Genomic DNA, 27,489 nt, shown 5'->3' with positions numbered 1-27,489 from the left:
TATTATTACAGGCATCTTCTGTGTACCATCAGTGCACAGTGGCTTTGCACAGTAACATACAAAACAAAATTAATAAATGCACACAACTAAGTCTTCCATCAAAACTTGGAAAAAATGGTGTAAACTTTTTTTTTGGAAATGGAAAAATATAGTACTTGCTAGTTGGAGCAAAATTGACAAGTTAAAACAAGTTAAAAATAGTTTAGATGACATTCTGGACTGGGTAACATTATCCATTTGACATTCCAATCCATCATCTAGGACACTGCAAAAATTTAGAATTAAGGATTGGAACTCAACAATCATAACACTGTATGTAGAGATGCAATTGAATTGTGGATCAAACTAGATAAATTCTCATCATGTACTACTAGACCCTATAAGCTGTTAATTGCATCTCCCAGTAACCTGATCCAGCTAAATAAATAAATTTCCTTTTATAAATCCTTCTAGCTAAGCTCAATCGATATCCCTTACTTTAAAGGCCCCAAAGTAAGTTCCTTCTGGAGAGCGATCTAATAATGAAGGGTTTGATACTTGGATACTTACTATTTCACCAGATTTCAATTTGAAAAAACCTCCTACATTTACAGAATAAAAATGAAATTCTGACTTTCCTGACCAATATTTTGTACTTCCTCCCTTCATCAGGACAACAGAGTTTCTCCTTTTAACATCAATTTTTGTCATATACACCATCAACTGCAGAGCTTGTTCAGTTAGGTTTCCCGATGTCTCATGGTGTCTAAAACATACATTGGCATACAGATAATAAAAGCCATCATGATTGGCTATTAACTTTCCATCATTGAATGTCATATTCACTACGTTTGCATAGCCTTTGTCATGAAGCCAGGATGTAAGGTTCACTTTTCGAACACCTAAGAGGGAAGCAGATTAGAAGAAAATTACTTTTCCTTCTAAGTTTAACTTCACACATGAGTTACATGCAATGAATTCACAACTTCATACCAAACACTTTTTGCAGTCATTTTGAAAGTATAGGTTGATACATGTTTGGCAATAACAATGGCTACTCCAGTATACGTTCCCTCCACAGAAAGTGAAAACATGACAATGAAGAAATGCCCCTACTATCCCTCTAAGGGCAAAATCAGATGGATATTAAACTCTGAAAGCCTGTTTAGCAGTATCATTTGAGCTCATTTCTACTGCTCTCCCATGCTACAAATTAACTGCAGAAAATGGCTTCAGTGACTTAGGTCTCGACTTTTTTCTCCCTTTCACATCTCCTTCTTTTCATCTCATTTGGTATCATCATTGTGGGGAGTCTGGAGCCTGCAATCTTTTTTCCCCTCTTACAGCACTGGCACCTCAATTTCCTTTACATTTCAAAGTCTGATCTTTTATTTGGGGTTTTGTTTTCAGTACAATTGTATGGCATTATACACCACAACTACAGCACAAAAATACTGTACTTGTAGTATATAAAATGCAGGCAAGAAGGCTTATGCACCAAACTATATTCCCTCTAAGGTGCACGGCTGTGCGCCCACGCACAAAAATACTGCCCCCCACTCAGTGGATTCCAGCAGCCGTGCAGTCTTGCTCCAATGTCTGCTTAAAGTTTCCGCCGCTGACCCCGCTGCATTACCCCTGCTAACTGGGCAAAGAGGCACCTTTTAATGTGGTGATTCTCTTTATTTAGCAGGGGGAGAGTAACTGGCCCTATCCACCCCCAGCATAGTACATCCAGTGACTGTTGCTGGTGTCTATCTTGTGTTTTTTTTAGAATGTGAGCCCTTTGGGGACAGGGAGCCATCTTATTTTTTTATTATTTCTCTATGTAAACTGCCCTGAGCCATTTTTGGAAGGGCAGTATAGAAATTGAATTATTATTATTATTATTATTATTATTATTATTATTATTAACAATAATAATAATAAGCTCTTGCCTACACTGATTCGCTACACTGAATAGCATTGCCCAAATGCCTACATTGCTTTGCAACTCCAGGGGGTGGGGGCAGAGCCAACAGAAGCGGCCATGCTGCAAAAGTTGCCAAATACTGTTGTTCACACTGTGCTTCTGTTACCAAAATGTTTAGGCTCCAAGACGCCAGCATGATCCTGCATCCCTGCTTTTATTCCCTGTTAATGTTCATTACCTCCATGCATGCATAGCCTCTCACTGACAACCTCTTTAAATTCCCTTTTCTATCTCATAAATTTCCTTTAACCTATCTGTGTATTAAATCAAATATCCTCTTGGGATTTTAATTATGCATGAATGTGGTACATTTGTTTGTTACTAGGGTGTCCAGTGTGTCAAGGTAATGTTGACACTCTACCATTATACATGCAATAATAATTTAAAAATATATACAATGACTAAAATCATTAGATTCCTAAAGAATAAAGTGTAAACAGCATTCTTCATTTCAGATGTAGTTCTGTGAAAGTATCTAATAGTTTAAATCCATTGTCATGTTTACACTATACTGCAAATGTATGATTGGGAGGCTATTTTAAGATATATTTATTAAGGAAATTGGTACAGTCATTGCAGCCCATATACACTTCTTTGGCTTTTCATTTTATGATGTTTGAACTGATTGCTGAATGTACATTTCTGACTGTTATAGGGGTTTATTAGAGGCACATATATATTGAGACAAATGCATCAAGTGTGTATGTGTGTGTTGTATCTGTAGTGGCACATAATAATGCACTTGTGCTCACACTGCTTTGATACTGCCGGCCAGAACGAAACTCATTCTGCTCACTGCTGAAAAAGGTTAGAGGGAACACTGGTGCCAAATCTTTGCCATTTGAAATGGTGTACAGAATAATGTGATTATGGGCTGAAGTCAAGAAAGTATTGCTCTGTCTTTTCAATACAGCTAGTCTTGCCCCATCAAACCATTCTAGTTATTGTCTGGAAGGGCAAAATCAGATGGAAATTAAGGCCTAGAGCCTGTTTAAAAACTCAGCCTGCCCATTGGGCTCTGTTCAAATGGGCAGGCTCTAGCCATGGGTGAGACAACAATTAGAATGCTCTCTGCTGCTCAAAAATACACTAACACTTGGTTCACTGCTTGGAGAGCAGCTACAAATGACTGTTCTCCACACTATTAGACTGCCCTTGTAATGAATATGTGGCCACAACATGGTGAAGATTATTTGATTTCATCCGAACATAAAGGTGCTGATCAAAACCAGGGCTAAAATCAATCAAAAATTTAACTGTGAGTTCCTTGGGGGCCATATTAACATTTAAAAATGCTTAGCCCGTGGGATAGAGCAAGAAATAAATCAAATCCATTAAATAAATATTGGCCTTTTAATGGATCAGTTAATCCTTGGGGGCTTAAATGAACATCCATACCATCAAAAACTCAATATAGCTGTCTTTTGAAGATGTTGAAGGATGTTGAAGGATGTGCAAGGAAACTTGCAATGCAATCAACAAAAGTCGATAGCTATTTTTAAAGTTTCCTTTTCCATTCCGCCATGGCAGTAATACACCAGAACCAAAAGAAGCAACATCGAAAAGCAGAAGCATGCCCTTACCTCACAACTTTATCAAAGAAAATTGGTCAACATAAATATACAATCCTTCCTAGTTTTAGGAGCTCTTCAAAATGTTGCATAAAGCTTCTGATCAACCCACACTTTTGCAATTATTTCTCCTCAGTCATGGGGTGTATGAAAATTTCTTACAAAAAAACCTGAATTCGTTGGAGCTAAATTCTGCTCTAGAATCTAAATCAATTAATATATAACAAAGTAGCATATTTTTAATTTTAATTCTGTCAAAATCTTAAGTCATTGCTTGCATTTTGAACAATCTCAGACAGCTGACTTCCCATAACTATAATGAACTGGGCTACAACCGTTAACAGATCCAATTGGAAAACATTTGAGTCAAATGTTTGCCAAAATATATATAATTCTACAAAACTCCCAATGTCCAAACATGAATTAAAACATAAATTTTTGAAACATGTGCAATAACTGTTTTCCTACTCTATGCATGAGGGACCTTACTGCTCCATCTTTTAATTAAATGCTTATATTTGTGGGCTTTCTTGGCACAGAATGAATGTCTTGGCTTCATCAAAACTCTATCCAGCCATTCTCAGTTTCAGGTGTCTGTCTTGGATGCTTGATAAAACCCCATGAAATCAGTGGGTCTTATGTGGGGTTTGTATTTCAGTACAAAAATTGCACAGAACAATCCACAAGCTTGCAACATTTTGGACTGAATGGAAGGATTGTTTAGAGATTTTAAGCAACCATTTGCTGACTTTTCTACACTGGCTCAAATCCAGATATCACATCAAACCATGGTTTGAGCTTCCAAACATGCAGGCAACTATGGCTTAGAGATACTTGCCTACTTTCATTTTCCATCTGCTCTGCTCTCCAGTATCCTCTAGAGACAGAACAATTGCCAAAACTATGATTTATCACAGCAAATCATGGTTTTCCAACCTGTTTCAAATGCTGGTTCAGCGACTAATCACAAACAATGGGTTGACACCAAAACAAACCATAGTTCAGTTTCTTTAACCAGTTTGACTTAACACAGTGGCCAATTTTAGACATCATAATAATGATGCTACCAATGCCAAAACACATTAACTCGCAGTTTAAATCTTTTTTTAAAAACCCTCTCATTTGAAGAAAGATGTGATTAAAAGGGACTTACCAGGTGGAATTTTATTGCCATCAATGATGAGATGGGCAAATGGTGCTTTGTCAGGTTTGTTTTTCTTAGGCAAATCCAGCCACAATGCTTCCATTATAGCTACAGACAAGATGTTGTGTTAAAAATCATCACAGTAATCTCACAAGACTTAAAAGATTCCCAGTAATAAACCACTACTTACATTTGTCTGGTTTTGACTCATCTTTCCCAATAATAATGCGTTGGACTTCCTAAAAATGAAAGGAGCACACTTATTTTTGTGTAGTCATGATTTATTTATTTTTATTTTATTTAACACATTTGTATACCGCCCAAAACATGAGTCTCTGGGTGGTTTATTATGATCCAAATCAGTTGCGACATATTCAAGCCCAACAGCAGAGTTTAATTTCTCAATCGTCAAGTGCTGCAGTCAATGCCAGCAACAAACCATGGCCTCTGCCTTGGAAGTCCCTATCTTTAAATCCAACATGTTCTGTATGTTCTCTCCTCCACATGCTCCAAGTAGAGGAGCATGCTGAAAACAGGTTCCTGGACTAAGAGCTGAAGAGTCCTAACCCAGCTTAATCTTGGACTCCTGTACTCCTTTTCCCATCCCTAAGGAGAGATCAGTTACTCGAAGTGCCATGAACCCACATTGCTTTGCCTACCTTCAATCTGAAACCTTCAAGTGGTACAAAACAGCATCATGAGCTGCATTACAATTCAGTGCAGAACTACGTATCTGACAGTCCCACCAAAAATCGCATCCCTCTGTCAAGTTCTCCTCCATCGCTCTCCCGAACAAGTAGGAATATTTGCCTGTTTCATGAGGTCATTACATTGTGCATTTTCTGCACTACACTATTGGCTGGCACTGGCAGGGCAACACAGAAATGTGACAGTGCCATGGGACACTTAGTTGTACACCCAAAATGTAACAAGAGATGTTCAGAACTGGCTAAATCTTGTGCGCCTGACACTGAAAAAAATATCAGATTCATTATCTTGCAGGAAATCCCCTGGTTTCTAACTTGCTAAGTCAGGAAGGAAACTGAAAAGAATGCATAAAGCAACAGTTCAGAACATTCAAAAGCAAGCCACAGAAACTGGTCCAGTGAGCCCTGAACACAAATATTTGCATTACACCTACCATGGAAAAATGATAACCCACTAGAAAGTGAAATGAGCCAAAATGGTTCTGATAGTAACATTTACAATTGTACAGAATTTGGAATATTCTAATTAGGGACTCGGTAAGAGAAGGTCAAAACAAGAGTGAAAAGGTGAGATTGTTTCAAAAGAGGCCATTTCCTGTTTCCTGGTTAGAATTCTGGTAGACCCAAGCAGAGCAACAGTAGTTTTGTATGCAATTGATCTTTGGCTGGTGGGTTGCAACCCACAAGTGGTCACACCTCAAAGTTTGTTGCAACAGTGGAATCCCTGCCATTTTCTTGATTTGCTTTGGACAGGGCAGGGCAGGCCGCACAATGATGGCCCTCCAGCTGGTTTTAGATTACAGCTCCCATCATCCACAGACACAGTGGCCAATAGGTATGATGGGAATTGTAGCCATCTGCAGAAAGGCCGAAGTTATACAGCTCTGGCTTAGGGTCTGTCTGCTTTGAAGAGAAAGAGGAATTAGAAGCAACAGAAGACAGGCTTGTAGTATCTTTCAGAAGTGTGTAAAAGGGAAGGGAATTTCAGCAGACAACACTTTTCTCACCCATCCATGACAAGCTACATCTACTCAAATTCCCTTTTCTACCAGAGGCGCTCTTACCCCCGGACTTTGGGGCCTCCAAAGGCCTTTATGTCCAGGCTCCAAAATTACCTAGGTACACCTCTGTTTCCTACACAACTATTAAAAAGCACAGGAGCCCTGCCCTCTATGGTATTTGGTTAGCCAAGAGACAAAACCAAAAGAGACATGTGTGTCCTTAAAATCAAAGTAGGTCCCATGAGTGGGTCTGAAAATGTTGAAGACTACTGGTGTCGAGTACAGATATCCTGGCCCCAAATGGTTTCTGATCTGGCAGCAAGCAGTGCAATGCACACCAAACTTAACAGTATTTATAATAGTGTTTTAAAGTGCTCAAAGCACTACTTTAAAACAACCTGCTGATATCAGTATTATTATCCCTGCGTTGCCAATGGGGGGCTGAAGCTAAGAGTGGCCACCTAGTGTGTTTTTGGCAAAATCTTAACTGGGGCTTGCCCAGTAGTGGATTAATGAAGAGGCAGAGTAAGCATTCACCTACGATGGCAAAATTTGAGGAGCAGCAAATTTTGCCCCTCAAATTTTGCCCCTCTCTGTGAGCAGCAGCGGCTGCAGCAGCAAGGGTGTAGTGGGTGATGAGAAAGTCCCCCCTTTTAGCAATAGCAATAGCACTTACATTTATATACCGCTCTATAGCTGGAGCTCTCTAAGCGGTTTACAATGATTTTTAGCATATTGCCCCCAACATTCTGGGTACTCATTTTACTGACCTCAGAAGGATGGAAGGCTGAGTCAACCTTGAGCCCCTGGTCAGGATCGAACTTGTAACTTTCTGATTACAGGGTGGCAGTTTTACCACTGCGCCACCAGGGGCTCATTTTTAAAAAGGCAAACCTTTTTTGTTTAAGGTAAAAGGGTGGCAAAAGCCTTTTTGCCTATGGGTGGCAAAAAGATTAATCCACCCCTGGGCTTGCCCGATTTGGGGTTCTGCCCTTTAGCTATTAACATACATTTGCCCTCTCAACATTTCACAACAGAATATCTAAAGCTCTACTTTAAAATAAAAATCAAGACAACATTTTCAGAAATTGAAATTGTGTGCCAGCTTCCAACGTAAGTTATTATGACAGATGCACAAATGCATCCAGGACCTATACTTGGTGTATACTTTCCCTCCACCTCACATGCGGTGAGGACATGAGTGGGTCTTGGGTCTTGAAACAATCCCTTCCATCCTCATTGCAAATAAAGCATGCAGGCCCAGGGTGACAAAATTAGATTCTTAATAGACATCCTTGAAATCCTGGTGCTCAAGCACTCTTATATACGTCAAAGTTTCCCTCCTGAAAGGCCATTGTGGTGGTCTAACCTCTGAAGTGTTTTTGTTGCCATGTGGAGGACGAGTCTAGGCCTGAGTCTCCCCAAGTTGACAGAATCTGGGAATCCTGCCAAGGGGAGGGGGGACCACTCCATGAAATGACCTGAGGTTTCGTGTTTGCCAGTCTCACTTTCCTGCCAAACTTATGGCTGACTTTCATAAAGAGTGTGGTTTGCAACTCTGGAGTGCCAAAGGGCTTTTAAGGTCACATGCAAGAAACCAGCAAACCAACTACAAGAAAGAAATGCATAATTTGTCTACTTAGTCTGAATAAATTTGATAGGCTGGGGAATTTATTCACATTTCCCCATATCTGAAGATCCCAAGGAATTTGAAGTGGCAACACAATCTTCAACATTTTTTAACGGAAGCAAGACCTGCTGGTTTTAGAAGTGCTACCGATGACTTCCTGAGTTTGCCAATAGCATCCTGAGTCTGACCATCATCTGAACATGCCAGGAGGTCTGCCTGATCAATTTAAACAGTCAGCCTTTCCATCTGAAGTAGAAAGAGGTCAGGACGTTCCTCCCATTTCCTGGCTCATTTCCTGGCTCAACATTAAAGATTCATATAAACTAGATTAGGGCTGCACCAACTTTGGCCGCCCCACTGCTTTTGGACTCATCCCCAGCCACAGTGGCCAATATTCAGGCATGATGGGAGTTGTAGTCCAACATCTGCAGGAGGGCTGAAGTGATGCAGTTCACATGCATCCACAGTAGGTCATTCTTGGGACTACTGGAAGTAAAGCAAAAGGGGAAACCCCTAGTAAGTAGAGCAGAACTGCCCATGCCCATTCTGCTGCTCTTCCACAGGATGCCCCAAACGTTCGTTGTGATGCAGACCTATCCATGTATTCTAACAGCCACAACCTAAAGTTGCACATGCTATAAACTTATATTCCTGTGCTAGGAAATAAGTGGAAAATTTGCAATGAAAAAGGCAAAATATTTCTGATATATATTTATTTATATAATGCCATTCACGTATATGGCACTTTACAGACTTTGAGTAGAAACGTCTCTGCCCTTAAAGGATTACAATCTAGAAATCAACACAAGGGGAACAGAGAAAGAAGAGAGAAATGTACGCAGGGGAAGAATATGCAATTATTTCAGCTACATATACTTAGCATACCTTCCAACACTTCACCAATGAAAATAGGGACATGCCTGTGGATGTTTACTACTACTTCTACAAATATTCAAATACAAAAGTTCTCAAAGTAAGAACATAGAAAAATGAAAAATAAATAAGATGGCTCCCTGACACAATCTAAAAGGAAACATAAGGTATACACCAGCAACAGCCACTGGAGAGATACTGTGCTTGTGTTGGATAGGGACAGTTGTTCTTCCCCTGCTAAATATAACATAAGCACCACTTTAAAAGGTGCCTCTTTGCGTAGTTAGCAGGGAGTGTAGCCAAACAACCTGGGAGGCATTGTGTACAATTCTGACAAGCATGCCACAAACGGGAAGCAGGTAATAAAGTATGTGAAACGCATTATTCCAGATTACCAAAGCAGATGAGCTGAATCTCTACACTCCAACAGATACATAGCAGTACATTTGTGAGAATGAATGATTAATGTTCAAGCCCCACCCCACCCCCATCCACTATTACACACTATTGAAGACTGGATTCCACCTCCTATATGCAAAGCACTGCATAATACTTTAATCTTGCACACCCATTTACATGCAGGTGCACTATAAACATGATGCATGTCTAATGCATACGTGCACACACACACACACACAGACACACACACACACACACACACACACTTGGAGATTTAATTTCTAGAGGCTCTGGACAGAGAGCTGAATCCTGAAGAATGACTACTTTAGCAACTCATGCAAAAAAAAAAAAATGAAGCCAATAAAACCCTCCCCAAGAGGCAAAATTAGAGACAAGACAGAAAGGGTGGAATTGTTTGAGGGAAGCTGAGAATGGTGGAGCTGGATGGGCAAAGATAAAAGGCTGTGTTGGGATTAGAGAGGAGTGGAAATGGGGCAAGGCCACAGAGGGGTTTGCGATCATGAGGAGTCCTTCTGTGCTAGTTGCTTCACTTGAACACAATAGGTGTTCAAGCTTAGATGAGTGGGTTTCCAGCACAATTGATAACTTAATGCTAGTTTATTGGCACAAAGGTTGGAATCTGTACATTTACTTGTTAAAGGTGTTTGTGTATATGATTGATTCTTTTTTTGCAGATTCCTTCAAATATATATTGACTAAGATCCTACCCACTCTTCTCCTTCACCATCCCAAGCCCCACTGACTTGACACATCTCAGCTACCCTTTTCCCCACACACCACCCTATTTGTATCCTCTCTCACCCTGAACAGTTCCCCACACCCATCCAGAAACAACCTGGGCACAGTTCATTACAAGGGACTGAAGAAGGGGAGTCACAGAGCAAAGAAAGGTATGAATTATTCTGGCAGCAGAATGCTGGACAGAACTGAAAGGATCAAGAAGAGAAAAGATCAGAGAGGAGAAGATGAGAGGCGGCCACAGCTGTTTCCCAGGAGGCAGAGAAGAGGGGCCATGTTTCTGTAATGGTGTAAAGGGAGAAGCAACTAACTGTCAATGGACTGAATGGTGAGGGGAGAAGGAGTGCAAAGGGAAAGCCAAGCCTCTGTGGATAGTGATGTTGTCAATGGATAAGAAGAGTACATTACAAGAGGAAATAAAGGATATGTGGTTTGGACAAAGTGTGAGATGGCAAAAATAAATAAATCGAGGAGCACTTGGAGATGTGGGACAGGAACAAAGGAAAAGGTTCTGAGGGAAAGAAGTAGAAGAAGCTGGATGTCATCAGTATATAGATGGTACTGAAAGCCATGCCATGTGCTGAGGTCACCCAGAGACAGGGAGCAGAAAAGGAACAGCAGAGGGCCAAGAACAGAGCCCCAACAAACTTCAACAAATAAAAGGGAAAAAGAGCAAGCTTCCTCCTACATAAACATTGTAAATGCAAGTGGTTAGGAAGAAAGACACAAGTGAGTAATGAATCACAAAGAGAGACTCAAACAAGAAGAAGTGATAACCTGTATCAAGGGCAACAGAAAAGTCAAGAAGGATGAGAACTGAACTGAAGTCTTTGGATTTGGCACTGAGGAGACTGCTGGTGATTTTGGTGAGTGCAATTTCAGTAAAGTGCTGAGCACAGAAGACTAGAGGAAAGAAAGTCGAGACAGTGGGAGTAAACAGCACATTCCAGAAATGTGAAGGTAAAGTTAGAAGGAAAACTAGGTGGAACTGAAGAGTGAGGACGAGTCAAAGGAAGGCTTTTTGAATATGAAATATTTTTTGAATATGGGCAATATGGGAATCAGTGGCAGGGGTGAATGCAATGGGAAAGTACTTAGAGGGGGGAGAGAGATGTCATAGAGAAGAGAGCTAATGGTGGAGGGGATGGCAATCAGGTGTGGATGGAATCAAAGGGGCATGCGGAAGACCTAGACAAGGACAAGATAATCAACTCATCAAGTGAAGCAGATGGGAAAAAGAAAAAGTTGAGGGATGTGTAATAGGAGGGAGAACTGGGAGAGAGTGGTGGAGAGATCAGCACAGAGAGTTTCAATTTTAGAAATGAAGGCAACATTTTGAGCAGAGACTGAGGAGAGAGGGATGACAATGGGCCAGATCTTATGAGGGAAAAGGTAGAAAAGAGGCACTGAGGATTCCTAGAGCTGGTGGATCAGAGAGGTTTAGGAAGGTGGCCAGGAAGATGGCAAATGAGAAGGAAATGATGGATGGAATCCATCCCATATAGTGGATGGAATCAGGTAACTCTTTCTCCTCTAGATGTGTTCAGGGTACATGTGATCTTGAATTGAAATATCAAATGAAGGGAGACAGCCAGAGTGGGGGAAGAGAGGCCTGAGTAGTATATTGGGAGAGAAGAACCACCATGTCAAGAGTTTAGGACAAGGATGAACTGAAGATGGTAGCTGCAAAGTCCACAGAGTAGGCAGAAATGCCAAAGGGCAGGACAGTGCTTCAGATAGTGTTACTGGGTCAATAGGCTGCAGGTCATGAAAGGAGAATGAAGCAGAACATGGGGCAAACTGTGTGAAATGCCAAAGGAAATAAAGTGATGATGATCAGACTGAGGGAATTCCACAGCAAAAAAGGCCAGGGACGAAACTATTCTTGGTGAAGGCAAAAGGCATTGCATGACAGAGTGTGTCCTAAGGCAAATACTAAACGAGCAGCTCAGGGAGAGAGAACCAGAGGAAGCTGCATCACTAGAATTATCCATCTGAAAGTGCAAATCATCAAGGAGTAGAGTGAAGGTGTTGTCAGAACTGATGTTCATAAACTGGAGAGCTTAAATAGGAGAAGTGCAGAAATGGCCTTTCACCAAGACTGAGGAGACTGAACTTATTTATTTATCACATTTTTATACCGCACAAAACACGAGTTCTCTGGGCGGTTTACAAGACAATAAAAACCAATAAAACGATTAACACATTTAAATTTAAAATGTTAAAACTATTAAAACACAGTTAAAACAATGTCTAATTAAAAGCCTGGGTGAACAAATGCATCTTGACTGCCTTTTTAAAAAGTTGTATGAGATGGGGAGGCTCTTATTTCAGCAGGAAGTGTGTTCCAAAGCCTCAGGGCAGCAATGGAGAAGGCCCGTCCCCGAGTAGCCACCAGGTGAGCCAGTGGCAACTGCAGACGAACCTCTCCAGAAGATCTCAATGGGCAGTGTGGTTCATAGCAAAGAAGGCGTTATCTTAAATACCCAGGGCCCGAGCTGTTTAGGGATTTATAAGTTATAACCAAAACCTTGTACTTTGCCCAGAAACCTATCAGCAGCCAGTGTAGATCTTTTAAGATGAAAGTGATATGGTCTCTCCGAGATGACCCAGAGACCAATCTGGCTGCCGCATTCTGGACTAACTGCAGTTTCTGGACTATGTACAAATGCAGCCCCACATGGAGCGCACTGCAGTAGTCAAGTCTGGAGGTGACCAGCAGATGTACTACTGTTCTGAGGTCATTTATCTCAAGAAATGGATGCAGCTGATGTATCAGCTGAAGCTGATAAAAGGCACTTCTGGCCACTGCCTCAGCCTGGGACACCAGGGAGAGTTTTGTGTCCAGAATCACCCCGAGACTGCATACCTGTTCCTTCTGGGGAAATGTGACACCGCATCCAGAATGGGCAGATCAAAATCATCTCCCAAGTTCCGACCCCACTCAATAAGTACCTCCATCTTATCTGGATTCAGCCTCAGCCTGTTACCTCTCATCCAGCCCATCACTTGCCTCCAGGCAGGCATTTAGGGAGGTTATGCCTTCTCCTGATGATGCTGACATGGAGAAATAGATTTGGGTGTAATCAGCATACTAGTAACACCCTGCACCAAATCTCCTGATGATATCTCCCAGCGGTTTCATTTAGATGTTAAACATCGGAGACAATATGGAGCCCTGAGGGACACCATACCAAAGTTCAGTTTTTGAACAACAACAGTCCCCGAGGGACACCATCCAGAATCTTCCCAAGAGATAAGAGTGGAACAACTGCAAAGCAGTGCCTCCCACCCCCAACCCCCCCAGACTCTCCAGAAGGATACTATGGTCGATAGTATTGAAAGCCACCGAGAGATCCAAAAGGACCAACAGTCACAATTCCTCTGTCAATTCCCAACTGTAGATCATCCATCAGGCCAACCAAGGCAGTCTCCACCCCATAGCCTAATCGAAAGCCAGTCTGAAACGGGTCTAGATGATCAGTTTCATCCAAGACTGCCTGGAGTTGGAAGGCTACCACCCTCTAAATCACCTTACCCAGCCATGGAAGGTTTGAGATAGTTGCTCAACTTTGAGGAATCCAAGGCAGGCTTCTTCAGAAGTGGTCTAATAATTGCCTCCTTAAGGCAAGGAGGCATCCTGCCCTCCCTCAGAGGAGCATTTATGATCTCAACTAGGCCTTCTACAACAACCTCCCTGCCAGACAGTATTAGCCATGTCGGGCAAAGGTCAAAAGAACAGTGGTAGGTTGCATCGCTACTTGCTCCCCCAACCCCCTAAAGGCTGTTTTGCACAACCGTGTTGTGTCATATTAGCTATGCATTATTATGCTTCTCCCAAATGCACAAGTCAAATTCCACTCATGCAAAAATTTATATACATAATTCTACAATGTGCAATGAAGCACATGGCTCTATTAAGCACACTTTTTTCAGCACAATTCAAACTTCTTTAAAGTTTGAGTTAGTGCAATTAAAACCTATTGCCGTAATTTTTATTAACAGAACGGTTAGGACATCAGAATCCCTCAAAGGCAATAAAGAGGAAATGAACCAAGAGCTTCCTATGAAAGGGCTATTAGAAAAGACTGTACATATCAAGTGCCTAGCGCTCTGTCAGCTTTTAAGCAGCCCTAGATTAGACTGTAATTACATTTAAATAGCACTGATACTCAGTGATGTGTAAGAGATTAAACACTTAAAGACCCTCTGGAAGTCAGTTGAATCCTTAAGCATAAATGTTTGCCAGTTTCATGTGAAACAAGTATATTCTGTTCAGAGCCAGAGTGGTGTAGTGGTTAGAGTGCCGGACTATGACCGGGGAGACCCAAGTTCAAACCCCCATTCAGCCATGAGACTTGCTGGGTGACTCTGGGCCAGTCACTTCTCTCTCAGCCTAACCTACTTCACAGGGTTGTTGTGAGGAAAAACTTAGGTATGTAGTACACCGCTCTGGGCTCCTTGGAGGAAGAGCAGGATATAAAATGTAAAAAAACCAAACAAACAAAGAGTAAGAGATTCCAAATTCCAATATTCATGAAGGCATACAGCATAGTATTTGAATAATAATAAATTATTAAGTGTGTCTCATGAGGTGGTAGTTTCATGAAATACTGTACCACGTGTGTTGCCTGAATTGTATCCAAATCAGAGGACAGATATAGGTACCTGCTGTTACCTGTCTTATCATTATGAGAGACTATGGCAGGAACTTCTTCCCCAGCTTCCATCTCCATTTAGAGTTTGGTCCATGGAGCATTAAGAGAGTTCCAGACAGGCACAAGTAAATGTCTTTATGTTTAGGCATCGCCTAATACACATTTCCAGACTCATTTTGACCCACTTCACAGGAGCAAGAGTGGGGTTATAGATCTTGCCCACAACAACCTGGGGTTGTTCCTTTTCTGGGTGGATGGGCAAGTGAGTGAGTATGGGGGAGGTGTTTGGGGGCTCTGCTGGATTCCCCCTCTGCTCTCTCTTAAGGACCAATCAACTGTAGCACATTTCTGTCCACCCTTCCTGCTTCCTGAGTCACCTTGCCCCCAAGGCTCAGTGTAAGTGGCCTCCAGGCCTGTGAGAAAGTCAATTGCTTGGAGCTCTTTCAGATGTTTCCTTTAGCAATGTGGGAGCCACTACAGCAGGGCTTCTTCTGGCATCACCCTGATAACGTTAGATGTTTGGGGCCACATCACAGACAACCAAAAAAATGGGCCCTTCACTACAGTGCCCTTCACAGAAACCATAACCCAGATCATTTAGCCCTGTTCAGGTGTTATGCAAATGAGGACATTCTGCTCATGCATCCTCGAGAATGTGACTGAAAGCTCTGCCCCCTCCACACTGACAGCTTCTGTCTGTAGAGACAAGCACTTTGTTTGTGGAGAAATGCTTTCAGTGATGGAGAATGCTGGCGGTCCCATTCCTTACATTTATCTATTTTCAAAGCATTCCTGAAAATCATCATCTCCCTTTATTTATAAAATTGACTAAAATATACTAGGCAAACATAATACCAGGAGCTGCAGTTATCCAAAGCAATAACGGGAATAGGAAGGAACATAGGCAGCTGCCTTCTGCCATGTCAGACTCTTGGTTCATCTAGCTCAGTATTGTCTACACAGACTGGCAGTGGCTTCTCCAAGGTTGAAGGCAGGAGTCTCTCCCAGCTCTATCTTGGAGATGCCAAGGATGGGAACTTGGAACCTTCTGCATTCAAGCATGCCGATGCTCTTCCTAGAGTGGTTCCATCCCCTGAGGGGAATATCTCACAGTGCTCACACGTCTCCCATTCAAATGCAACCCTGGGTAGGCCCTGCTTAGCAAAGAGGACAATTCATGCTTGCTACCACAAGACGAGCTCTCAAAAAGAACTAAAGATCAGTGATGGAGTATATCATGGTCTGCATGCCTGAGGACAGAAGCACTTTCAAGGATCTCAGCAAGCCAGGCTGAGAATAGTCTCCACCAGAGAACCTGGATAAATCTCAGACACCTTGACTTCATACAAACAGCTGCTTATACCCTTTCTGCCAGTTTTAGAGCTGTGTGTAATAGCTCTCTTTGCAGTGGAGTAACAAACATTTCAACAAGATGTCTGCTTTAGGTACTCGCTGGGATGCACTCACCTTTTGCATTGCTCCCTGAAAAGCCTGTTTCATCCTTCTGCATGATTCAGACATCAGTCTTGTTTCCTGGTTTGCCAAGGTAGTTTCCTGCAGGTCTACGTTCCCGTGAAGTCTCAGGAAGGTTCTCAAACAGTGTGTATCTTCTTCTGAAATTCTGTTAGGATCCATCTGAAAGAAATGATTGAAAAATAGCTCACTGCTTTTATGACACAGATTGTTCATGCAACCAAAACCAGGAGGTGGTTACCTAGTGGAACCAAAAAGGAAAAGCATGCATCTTGTGTAGTTTCTTATATAAGTCATCTATCATCTGCATTTACTCATGCTAGCTAAGAGAACTTCCATCTACTTCCCATGTGATCTATCAAGATCCACATGGGAAGGGAGCCCAATCTGAACACCGCAAAGTAATTTTGGTGGCAACCACTCTGCAGTCAGAACATCTGATCGTGCCCATATAAATTGCAGCAGATGTCTATTTTATACTGGGCATGTAGACTGGACTTTTAACTACAAGAACTCCCATTTGAGAGAACATAATATATGGCGTGTTCTACAAGAAGCTTCCTAGCAGAAAGCTGAGAATCAGAAAGGCAAAAGCAGGCATGGAGGTGGGTTGGGGGAAGGAGAGACCAGGAAGCAGAAGAGCTAATCAGGATCTCAGGGCACAGCAGCTGCAGACAGTACAGTATGCAATGGGCTGAGATGCAGGAATTAAATTAAAAGATATGTAAAAAGAGCAGAAATTTTTTAGAAAGAAGGGTGAAGGAAGCAGGGCATGGGGAGCCAATCAGTAAGGGGGCCTGGGCAAAAAACATCCAAGAAAGCCTAGGGAAAGGAGAAAAGGCTTCATGAAACTTGAGAGAGAAAAAGAGAGAAAGGGACAGAAAGAGGCCATAGACAAGTAGGTTAAAGAAGTAGAGGAGTAAGCATTTCATAGATAGATTTGAGATAACCTGTCAGTTCTTTGACTGCAAGTCCCAAACATCCCATGATTATGCTTTACATGTGTATCACAGTGCCTCTTCACCAAAACATTTCCTTCTACATTTTATCCACCATCCAACAGTCCATCTATGTGATTGCATAGAAAAAATACTATAGGAACATAAGAACAGCCCTGCTGGATCAGGACCAAGGCCCATCTAACCCAGCATCCTATTTCACACACTGGCCCACCAGATGCCTCTGAGAAACCCACAGTCAAAAGGTGAGAGCATACCCTCTCTCCTGCTATTGCATCCCTGCAACTGGTATTGGGAGGCATCGTGCCTCTGAGAATGGAGACAGCCCACAACCACCAGACTAGTAGCCACTGTCCACCATGAATCTATCTGAGCCCCCTTTTAAAGCCATCCAAACTAGCATCCCATGGCAAAGAATTCCATAGATTTATTATGCTCTGTGTGGAAAAATTACTTCTTCTTGTCGGTCCTAAATTTCCTGACCTTCAGTTTCATGGGGTGCCCCCTGGTTCTAGTGTTGTGAGAGAGGGAGCAAAATTTATCTCTGTCCACCCTCTCCACTCCATGCATAATTTTATACACCTCGATCATCTCTCCCCTTAGTCACCTCTTTTCCAAGGTAAAAGCCCCAGATGCTGTAGCCTAGCCTCATAAGGAAGGTGCTCCAGGCCAAAGAATCCCTGTGACCCATAAGTACCCGGGGGCACTTTGCACTCATTTAGACAGTCATGGAGACAGCAAAACTGCTACAACCATGGACACTGTTGCAGCAGTCTACTGTCATGTAATCACAGGAAACACATGTCCCCAAGGATAACCACACTGAGAGGTTTTGACATTGCGGACAACTGGGTGAACCAGCCCTTGTTTAACAGTTTCGACCAAGCTCTTTTTCTAGCATGCTTCAAACTCTCATTCATGCAAACTACAAAGCAGGCAAGCAAACACCATATCCTGACTGATATTCACAGGGTCATGCTGTTTCCTGTTTCAGACAACTACATGCACCTTTCACTTTTGGGTATGGTTTCACAAGTGGTTAGATTCTTATCAACCAAGACCTCAGAACATAAAATAGCCCCTAAATAGTGAGAACTAAGCTAAGCTTCTTTAGCTCAGTGTTAAGCCAATGCAAAATCTTGGTTTCAAAACCACGTGTCTTTGGTATCCATATTTGTAACATTCCAAAGGTTTTATGAAAACCATATTTTTCTCCTTTACTGACGGAGTCACTTACTCCTTTACTGACGGAGTCACACTGGCTGCCAATAGGTTTCCAGATGAAATACGAAGTGCTAGTTATAACTTACTAAGCCCTAAATGGCTTAGGCCCTGGGTATCTAAGAGAGTGTCTTTTTCATTACAAGCCCCACCGCCAATTGAGGTCATCTGAGGAGATCTGTCTCCAGTTACCGCTGACTCATTTGGTGGCTACACAGAGATGGGCCTTCTCGGTCGCTGCCCCGAAATTGTGGAATGCGCTCCCTGCTGAGATACGAACCTCCACATCTCTGGCAATTTTCAAAAAACACCTGAAAACCCATCTCTTCACCCAAGCTTACTCAGCACCCTAAATTTTGGGAGTTTTAAAATCTGGTTAATTTTAAAATTTAAAACCTGATTTCAGGGTTTTTAATTAATGTAATGGTTTAATTGTTGTTTTAAAATGTTTTTAAATTGTTAGTTGTTATATTGTTTTTAATTTGTTTTAGCTCTTTACTGTTTTAGTGGTTTGTTTTAACTGTAAACCACCCTGAGCCATTTTGGAAGGGCGGTATATAAATCAAATCAAATAAAAAAATAAATAGATAGATAGAAATATTTCACCGACACATCCCTGCAGATGGGCAGGGAGGCCCTAAAATTAGCACCAGCACACTGAAGAAGAAAAAAGAAGTCTGTGGGCCAACTAGATGCAATGTCAGTAGACTGTGTGTGAAATTGGAGTCTGCTATAGGAAGCAGGGGAATGCAGTGGGAAATGAAAGCAGAGCATGGGGAAGCAGGAACTGAAGCTTCATCTTGCCCATTGGCCCCAAAATCACTAACCCAAAACTGTTGTGTTCCCCCCCACCACCACCACCATCAGTGGGGTTGCAAAACTAATACGACACCCTTCTGCTGGAGAAAACCGCTGGAGCAACAGTTGCGGGCAAAAATATATGCAGGAAGGTATTCTTTCTTCCTGTCCATGCTAGGAATGTGCACGGAACCAGCGGGGGCCGTTTCAAAGGCAGGGAGATAACTTTAAGGGTGGAGGAGGATGCACTTACCCCACCCACCCATCGTATTTCCCCTGCCAGTGCTCTCCATAAAACCGGTCTGGAGGGGCAGAGGCATACCTCCCTGCCGCCCCGTCCTCTCCTCAGTGACCAGAAATAACCCACACACATGGCACGCCTTTACAAATAAAGGGGTTGGGGTCCGGGAATCTCTATGGGGAAGCCAGGAGGTGGCAAGAAAGGTAACTTAAGAGTCTTATTCACCCAGCGCAGCTGCCAGCACTGCTGCTCATCACCACCCCCGGTGCAGCCCAAGTGTATGTGATGCCTCTTTTAGGAAGCAGCCCTCACAGCTTCAAAGTTACGCTGTCACTGTGCGGTCAGCTTGCTAAAAGAGGTATCACATGCACTTGGGCTGCACCACACTGAGTGGGTAAGACCCTTAAACTACTTCTCTTGCTACCATTCCCCCCTCTCCCTGGTTGTCTGTTCGATGCTGAACTGGTCCACCTGAACCGGGCTTGGCTCAGTTTAATCACGGAGCAAACTTCTTGGTTCAGTTCATGATCAAGCTGCTGAACCGGTTCAGCATTGAATGGTTCATGCGCACCGCTACCGGCAATCGGCTGCCTCTGCATGGTGGGTGGTGGGTGGGGGGATACCCCTAGTGGAAATCCTAATAGCCCAAACCTATAACCTAGTCACCAAATATATTACAAAATAGAACACCTTTCATCAAACACACAATAATATGGGGGCTGCCCTTGAAGAGAGTTCAAAAAATGCAGCCAGTACAAAATGCAGCAACTCAGCTGCCAGCAGGAGCCTGTCTCCTCCAATAAACAATATTTCATCAACTCTGGGCCTATATCAAGGTGCTGCTTCTAATCTTTCAACTGCTCAAAAGTTTGGGACCTGGATATAAGGGCCATCTCCTCTCACATGAGCCTGCCCACACACAGCTGAGACCCTGCTCTGGGAGTTCTCACCTAATGAAGTGTGGCAGAGAGGGATGCATGATGGGGTCTTCTCACTGGTGACACCTAGATTGTGCTTCATGACTCAGGAGATGGCTCAAGGGCATCTTTATGAGGGGACCAGAAATATTAAGGACTGATTAGTCCATAGTGAGATGTGCATTCTCCCACACTTCTGTCCCACCACCCAAAATATGAGCCGACACAGGCCACTGCCACTGAGGACATGCATCTTTCCAAAGTGATGCATTATTACTGGCAGGCTTCATAACATGTGGCTAGGCTAGAGTGAGCAGAAGATTACATAAACAGAGAGTGCTGAAATTCTAGCAGGAAGTATAATTCTGAAAGCTGCATTACAAAAATAATAATAATCAAGCCAATTTTGTAGTCTGTTTCCAGAAGATGTTAATGACTGATGTACCAATAAAGGAACACCAACTTAGTGATGTCACCTTTGGTCTCATCTTCTCAGCAGAACAAGATGGCAAGACACCCTGAAGAATAAATGAGTATTTATTTATTTATTTTTACATTTATATCCCGCTCTTCCTCCAAGGAGCCCAGAGCGATGTACTACATACTTGAGTTTCTCTTTCACAACAACCCTGTGATGTAGGTTAGGCTGAGAGAGAAGTGACTGGCCCAGAGTCACCCAGCAAGTTTCATGGCTGAATGGGGATTTGAACTCAGGTCTCCCTGGTCCAAGTCCAGCACTCTAACCACTACACCACACTGGCTCCTGCTGACTCAGGTAGCCGTGTCAACTACAGGTTGACCTCAGAAAAAGAGCCATGAGCTCCTCCTGTCTCAAAAGGGTCACTGAAATATTCTCACAGCATCTTGACTACTCTGTTAGAAAAGCCAAATCCTGGAGTAGTAATTGATAACATCAGGAAGCCCAGCCCAACCTGAATAAAAAGCAGCTTTGAGTATCTTAGCACTGCCAGTTAAATGGAGCAGCATATGTCTGACTACCAACTGAGGCATAGACTGCTTTTGGACATTGTGTGCATTTAAATATCATGGCTAATATTAATGAACCTACAAAGGTTTTGCCTAATCCTTGTTTAAAGACATCTAAGCCAGTGCCCATCTTTGCTACCATCTATTAAATGATGCACTGTGTGGAAAAGTGCTCCCCCTTACCAGCCCTGAACTTCCTTCCAGTCTACTTCACTTCACTGGGTGTCCCAGAGTTCTAATATTGACAGGCAAAGAAAAAGACTTGCTTTCTCCAGCTATTTGTAGTGTTATGAACTCTTGTCATGTCCCCACTTGTAGTAACTTTCCAGACTAAAATGGCTCAGACTCTCTAGCTTTTTTTCTGGATAGCATGGTACACCGAAACCTTTATCGTTTTAGGTTCCTCTGTTCCTTTTTCAGTTCCCTATTTTGATTAGATGGGATGACCAGAATGGTATATTCTGTTATGTGACAGATTTACGTAACGTAATAAACCTGTTCATTGTTGCTGAGAACAAGGTACTTATGACTAAAAGAAAGTAGCCCTGATCACACATTATGTTCCACACATGTACAACTTGCACACAGTGTACACACAGAGATCTGTATGCATGTACAGGTGGTTTTTTTTACACATTATCAACACACATACAATTGGACACTTTCTATATACACCAAGCATTTGTGGGACCTGTACTCAGGTTCACTTTTAAAATGAACACAGGAACAGCCATTCACACATAAACATGTACACGCACATATGTACAATGTTGTTTCTGAATAAGACTTAAGTCCCACTAAAATTAATCATGACTAAATTGTCTCTTTGACTTCAACAGCGCTTAGACATTACTAACTTTCTCTGGGTACAACCCAATCATAACACAAATCTGAACTGAATTGAAAATTGTGCTACTGTGTTTCTATTTTGCAAATCAATGTAGAAAATTACTTATTTTGCTGTCTCCATGAACAAATGTGATTGACAGATGGCCAGCTCAGAAAATAAATCGACCAACCATGTGATTAGAGATATCTACAAATATGTCCCATTCCCACTTCCAATGCACCTTCCCATTTCTCATAGGAACATAGGAAGCTGCCATATACTGAGTCAGACCATTGGTCTATCTAGCTCAGTATTGTCTTCACAGACTGGCAGCGGCTTCTTCAAGGTTGCAGGCAGGAATCTCTCTCAGCCCTATCTTGGAGAAGCCGGGGAGGGAACTTGAAACCTTCTGCTCTTCCCAGAACGGCTCCATCCCCTGAGGGGAATATCTTACAGTGCTCACACTTCTAGTCTCCCTTTCATATGCAAACAGGCCGGACCCTGCTTAGCTTAAGGGGGAAAGTCATGTTTGCTACCACAAGACCAGCTCTCCTCAGGGGATCATCCCAAATACATAAACAGTATGTCATATTTGTTGCATTAAGGAGACAATTTGGATTAACTTTGCCTCCCATGTGAATAGGAGAAGGCAGACTGGTGGTGGTGGTGTATGTGTTGGATGTGCTTGTGCACATGTATCATCTGAACTGATCTAGAGTTCTGGAGAATGTTGTATTCGTACATAGAAACACCATACATAAAAAACACAACTTTTCTCAAATTACATATTGATTACTTTGGACCAAGGACCATAGCTTAGTGGAGCATTTGCTTTGCATACAGAAGACCCCAGGTTTAATCCCTGGCATCTCCAAGTAGGCTGGGAAATACCCATCTGATATCCTGGAAAGCCACTGCCAATCAATACAGCCAGTACTGAGCCAGATGGACCAATGGTCTGACTCTGCATAAAACAACTTCCTATTGACCATTGTGTTAATTTCGGACAAGTTATATTGTATGAGTTTGATATTAATCCTGCACAGTTTGTGACCTGTCAAGCCGTATGCAGCTGAACCTCCTGTTTTTGCTGTCTGCCTGGGACTGCAAAGATCACAAACATGAGATTAAATTCATGTGTAGCAAAGCTGTAGAACATATCACATGTACCACACGAACTTGTCAACAATGGGTTGCACATGGAGTTTTGTTGGTACATGCCTCTATCTGGAAAAGAAAATCTGAAGAAAAAAGCAGACATTTTTTCAGTAATTAAAACTTGGAGACAAGAAAAGATTCTACTGTGTATTTGAGAAGTCCACACACATTCACAGCATTGCCTTACCCAAGTGAACTGCCTTCCCAAGAACACAGATGTTCAGTTTCTTCAGTTTGTGGAAGCTAATTAATCTGAGTGGAATGCATATGGTACAAAAATTACAAGCACTCAGAACATTATATCAGCACTTACACTGCGCTGTGTTTACATTGAGACCACTGATTGGCATTGTTATGATTGCATATGCAGTGGCTTACACTGTATTTGATCAAAAGCCATGGTGTATGAAGAAATATCTACCACCCAACCCACCACATGGCATAAGAACATATCAAGCATATAAACAGCCCTGCTGATCACAACAAAGATCTGTCTAATCCAGCACCATCCTGTTCCCCACAGTGGCCAGCCAGATGCTTCTGCGAAGTAGACAAGGGTGAAGGCAACCACCCTCCATCATTGTGTGTCCCCCAGCAACTGGCATTCTGAGGTACACTGCTTCTGAACACAGAGTGTCCATTTAGCTAACATAGTTAATATGTACTTGTAATGTGCAATGTAATTCCACTGAATTTCATAGGGTTTACTCCCAAGGAAGTATGCACAGGATTGCAGTCCTAGCCCTAACACTTATCAGTGACCTCTACAGGATGGCTGACCATCCACTAGCAGGGCTACATTATCATCCTAAGAATCTTCTACTGATAAAAAGTATTTCATTTAAGAATCTAATATATTTGTGGTGCTCATAGATGAATACCCTAGATACAGGGGCGTAACTATAATAGTGCAAGGGGAGACAGTTGTCTGGGGGTCCACTGCCTTGCCCCCCCCAGAGGCAAATCACATGACTGACTCTCCCAGCCGCGCACCGCCCGGGCTTCCTTCAGTTGTATTTATCCTCCGAAACTGATGTGGGTGTTAAGACCTGGAGCGACCAGAACAGCATGTCTTTCTCTAGGACCATTCAATGACTTGCATCGTCCACAATTTACAAAACCTTTTTTTTAAATAATGTAGGATCTATCTGTGCTCTTTGTTACCACTATTCAGCCTCATTTAAGATTTCTTAACTTCATGAGCTGAGCTTCAGTGAAGGGGGAGCATTTTAAAATCTTGTCTCTGGGCCCATTCCAACCTTGCTATGCCCCTGCCTAGATAGTACTGAAATGCATGCTCCTCACTTCCTGGAAGTGAAGGATTTTTCTGAGGCTGGAGGATTTTTGTGGTGGAGTTCAGAAGATTTGTGGGGTGGGGTGCCATTGCTGGAAGAGCTGGGGAGGCCAAGGTACAGTGCCATACTATTATTATTTCTGGTTCTCCCCACCACCCCCCACATTTTTGGCACTTTTTCCTGTCCTGAGAAACCTAACGCCATCAATCCCAGAGGTGCAAGGCTTCAATTATTGTGGTTTTGGCATTGGCGGTGGTATCAAAGAACATAATCCCCTGCTATAATTGAAGGCCTCCTGTATAAATGTTCATAGTAGTAGTAATTGCTGAAACTTACTGAAGCAGGCACATTAAATCAATTGACTGCATTTGAAAAGGAACTGCCCTGAGTCTTTTTATAAAGCAAGCAGCATAACATCTTGAGAATCAGGACCCTTGCATCTCTTCTCTAGTACTCAAGCATCTCAACAATGTCATTATTGCCTCTGCTGCTAAGCAACTTTTTTGCCTCCATGAAGATATAAAACCCAATACCAGAGTTTGCTTCAACCAGGGGGCAGGGACAGGGGAAGCAAACATCAGCCTCTAACTTCCTTTGAGAAAGTTCAAAACACTAAACGGAAACAAAAGAAAAAAAGATCAACCAGTACACGGGGTAATTTCCAGGGAAGGGGCCTTTTTAGCCCCCAAACATAAACCACCAGAAAGGCTGAACACTGCAGGCTGACTCCTCTTCTCTTCAGATATAGCATAAACTGGGCTGTCCACAACAGTATTTATTTGCTAGATGTCTGTGGCTGGTTTGGATTTACTCTTTCAGAGATTAGTTAATAAGTCATTTTTGGCATCCCCCAACATACAGAAGCAGCACTACATATTATTTTGCCATGATTAAAAGATAAAAAGTTTGAGCAGTCACCCACCAAAAAAGCTAGAATGCTTTCAATGTAAATCTATATTGCTCTGCATCAGGCTTCAGCTTCATCCCATTTTCTATCTGCATTACAGAGGTTACTATTTCCACATTTGAGGAATCAACTCCATCTGAAGTATTAAGATTGTGATGGAACTTGAACTTCCTGCACTTGAGTTTCACATGAACTGTTGTGGAGCTAAGGACCTAACCTGAGACACTTCTAAATGTTACAAAGCCATCCATGTAACCAGGAAAGCCTCCAAATTTTCCATTTCCAAGCCTCTCAGAAATGTACCTCTTAGTGCACTGTGAATTATTGCCAACTTTGAAATTACTAATCACAAGTTATCAAGCTGATCTACAAAAAGCATAATTAAAAGCATCACAGGCACCTATCGTTAACCTATCGGACTCACCATGATTAAAGCAAACCCGGCTTCCCCCTTTGATGGAAACTGTTCACACGCTGGAGATCGGATGCATCATCTCAAAATCAATAAGAAAGACTTGAACTTTCAACCTTCACCAGTGACAGAGAACAACTTGGCAATCATCATATAACACCAACTGCACAATTATTTACACTGCACAACTAAGCAACTTTCAAATCTACATGAGAGCCCATAATCATAAGCCTACAATGATCCTATAAACATCAGAAACGTACAATTAAGAACTGCACATGTTATTAGAGAGAGGAGATCCACCCCCAAATCACAATTTGACCATCTTCCTCAAGCTTTTGGTCCAGTTCCAATTTTAGTATAAGTGCTGCCAAAGCGAGCACGAGGTCCAGTTCTTAAGATATACAGTTTATAACATAGTATTTCCTGCCTATGAGTCCGATAAATGTTAAGGAGATCTCACAATCTTATCTCCTATTTATTTGTACACCACCCCAAACTTACATCTCTTACACCACCCCAAACTTTCATCTCTTGGTGGTTCACAACTTGGCCGCAGTCAATTAAATTGCAATCTCCCATACCTAAACCACAGGCTTTCTTCTCCCAAATATTTAAAAAATCCACTACCTGCCCTGATGCAATCCTGTATTTGAGTGCAATCCTGAATACTGGCTGCAATCCTGACTTGATGAGTATCGTTACCAATATCCAGGCACTGTACTGAACCAGAAATCCAAATTCCGCTTTAATACCACCGAGGCTAATTTGAAATTGAAAGCATCTACTACGACCCTAGCAAAATTCCAATAGTCAAGGGGGGAAACAACCTTACAGAATGCAATAACTTGCCCAAACTGTGGTCCACTCCGAGCAAAAGAGACAAGTAGAGTTTACAAGAATTAGAGTCCACCAGTGCAAAAGGGAGCAAAGCCCTCTTCGGGGCTCAGGCAAAGCGCCCTTGAGTTCCAACTTTTCTTGCAAAAGAAAAGGCAGGGAAGAGGCCTCCCTGACTGCATTTTCCCTGCTCTAGAAAACAATCCTTCCAAAGATCGGCAGGAGCTAGAACAGGCGTGCATCTGTCGGAACAGCCAGTTTGCAAAGGAAACGTGTGATCCGATTCCTCTCCGAATGGACGGTGCGTCCAGGCAAGACAGCAAAGGCGCAGCGAGCATCCGCTTTCCCTGGGATCCTCGTTCTTCTTCGGAAGCTCTTGCCATGGTCTCGATCGATGCCATCAGACTTTAGGGACCAACTTTCCAAAAAGGGGCGGCTACAGCAACACAGCCACGTGCCGCTCCCTCCCCTCACTTTGCCTTACCTGCGCTCTGAAGTAGAGAAACAGGGCGACGCTGCAGATCACCTGTCCCAAGCCCAGGAGCACCAGCGTGGCCAGGAGAGACCTAGAGGCGGGCGCGGAGTGGGGCTGGGCGGGCGCCCCACCTTGAGCCTGCAACAGCGCAGGCGGCGGAGCGCACTCGTGGGCGCCGCCGGAGCCCAGCTCCTCGGCGCCGCGCAGGTACTTTGAGTAGTCTCGGCTGGCGCGCCGCATCTCCAAGCGCTCCCGCCAAACAGCAGCCCAGACCGATGAGCTCCCGC

The 27,489-nt window shown here is 42.8% G+C and overlaps 1 protein-coding gene across 1 annotated transcript; it reads right to left on the bottom strand.

The window, feature by feature from the left end:
• Window positions 1-277: 277 nt before the first annotated feature.
• Window positions 278-27,489, bottom strand: TNFSF11 (TNF superfamily member 11). The gene is made up of 5 exons (XM_053310291.1): window positions 27,212-27,489; window positions 16,161-16,328; window positions 4,857-4,905; window positions 4,676-4,774; window positions 278-881 (listed from the first exon to the last, which is right to left on the bottom strand). Exons 1-5 carry the CDS (start codon window positions 27,440-27,442, stop codon window positions 460-462), a joined length of 969 nt encoding a protein of 322 aa, XP_053166266.1. The 5' UTR covers window positions 27,443-27,489; the 3' UTR covers window positions 278-459.

Source organism: Hemicordylus capensis, chromosome 3 (assembly GCF_027244095.1).
Source record: "Hemicordylus capensis ecotype Gifberg chromosome 3, rHemCap1.1.pri, whole genome shotgun sequence".
Lineage (NCBI taxonomy): Eukaryota > Metazoa > Chordata > Lepidosauria > Squamata > Cordylidae > Hemicordylus > Hemicordylus capensis.
This window is presented reverse-complemented; position numbering and strand designations above follow the sequence as displayed.

Coding starts and splice junctions, on each gene's coding strand:
- TNFSF11 (XM_053310291.1), bottom strand. CDS start 27,442: ATGCGGCGCGCCAGCCGAGACTACTCAAAGTACCTGCGCGGCGCCGAG. Junction 16,329..27,211: donor TTCTCTACTTCAGAGCGCAG/GTAAGGCAAAGT, acceptor CATTTCTTTCAG/ATGGATCCTAACAGAATTTC. Junction 4,775..4,856: donor TGAGTCAAAACCAGACAAAT/GTAAGTAGTGGT, acceptor TCTTGTCTGTAG/CTATAATGGAAGCATTGTGG.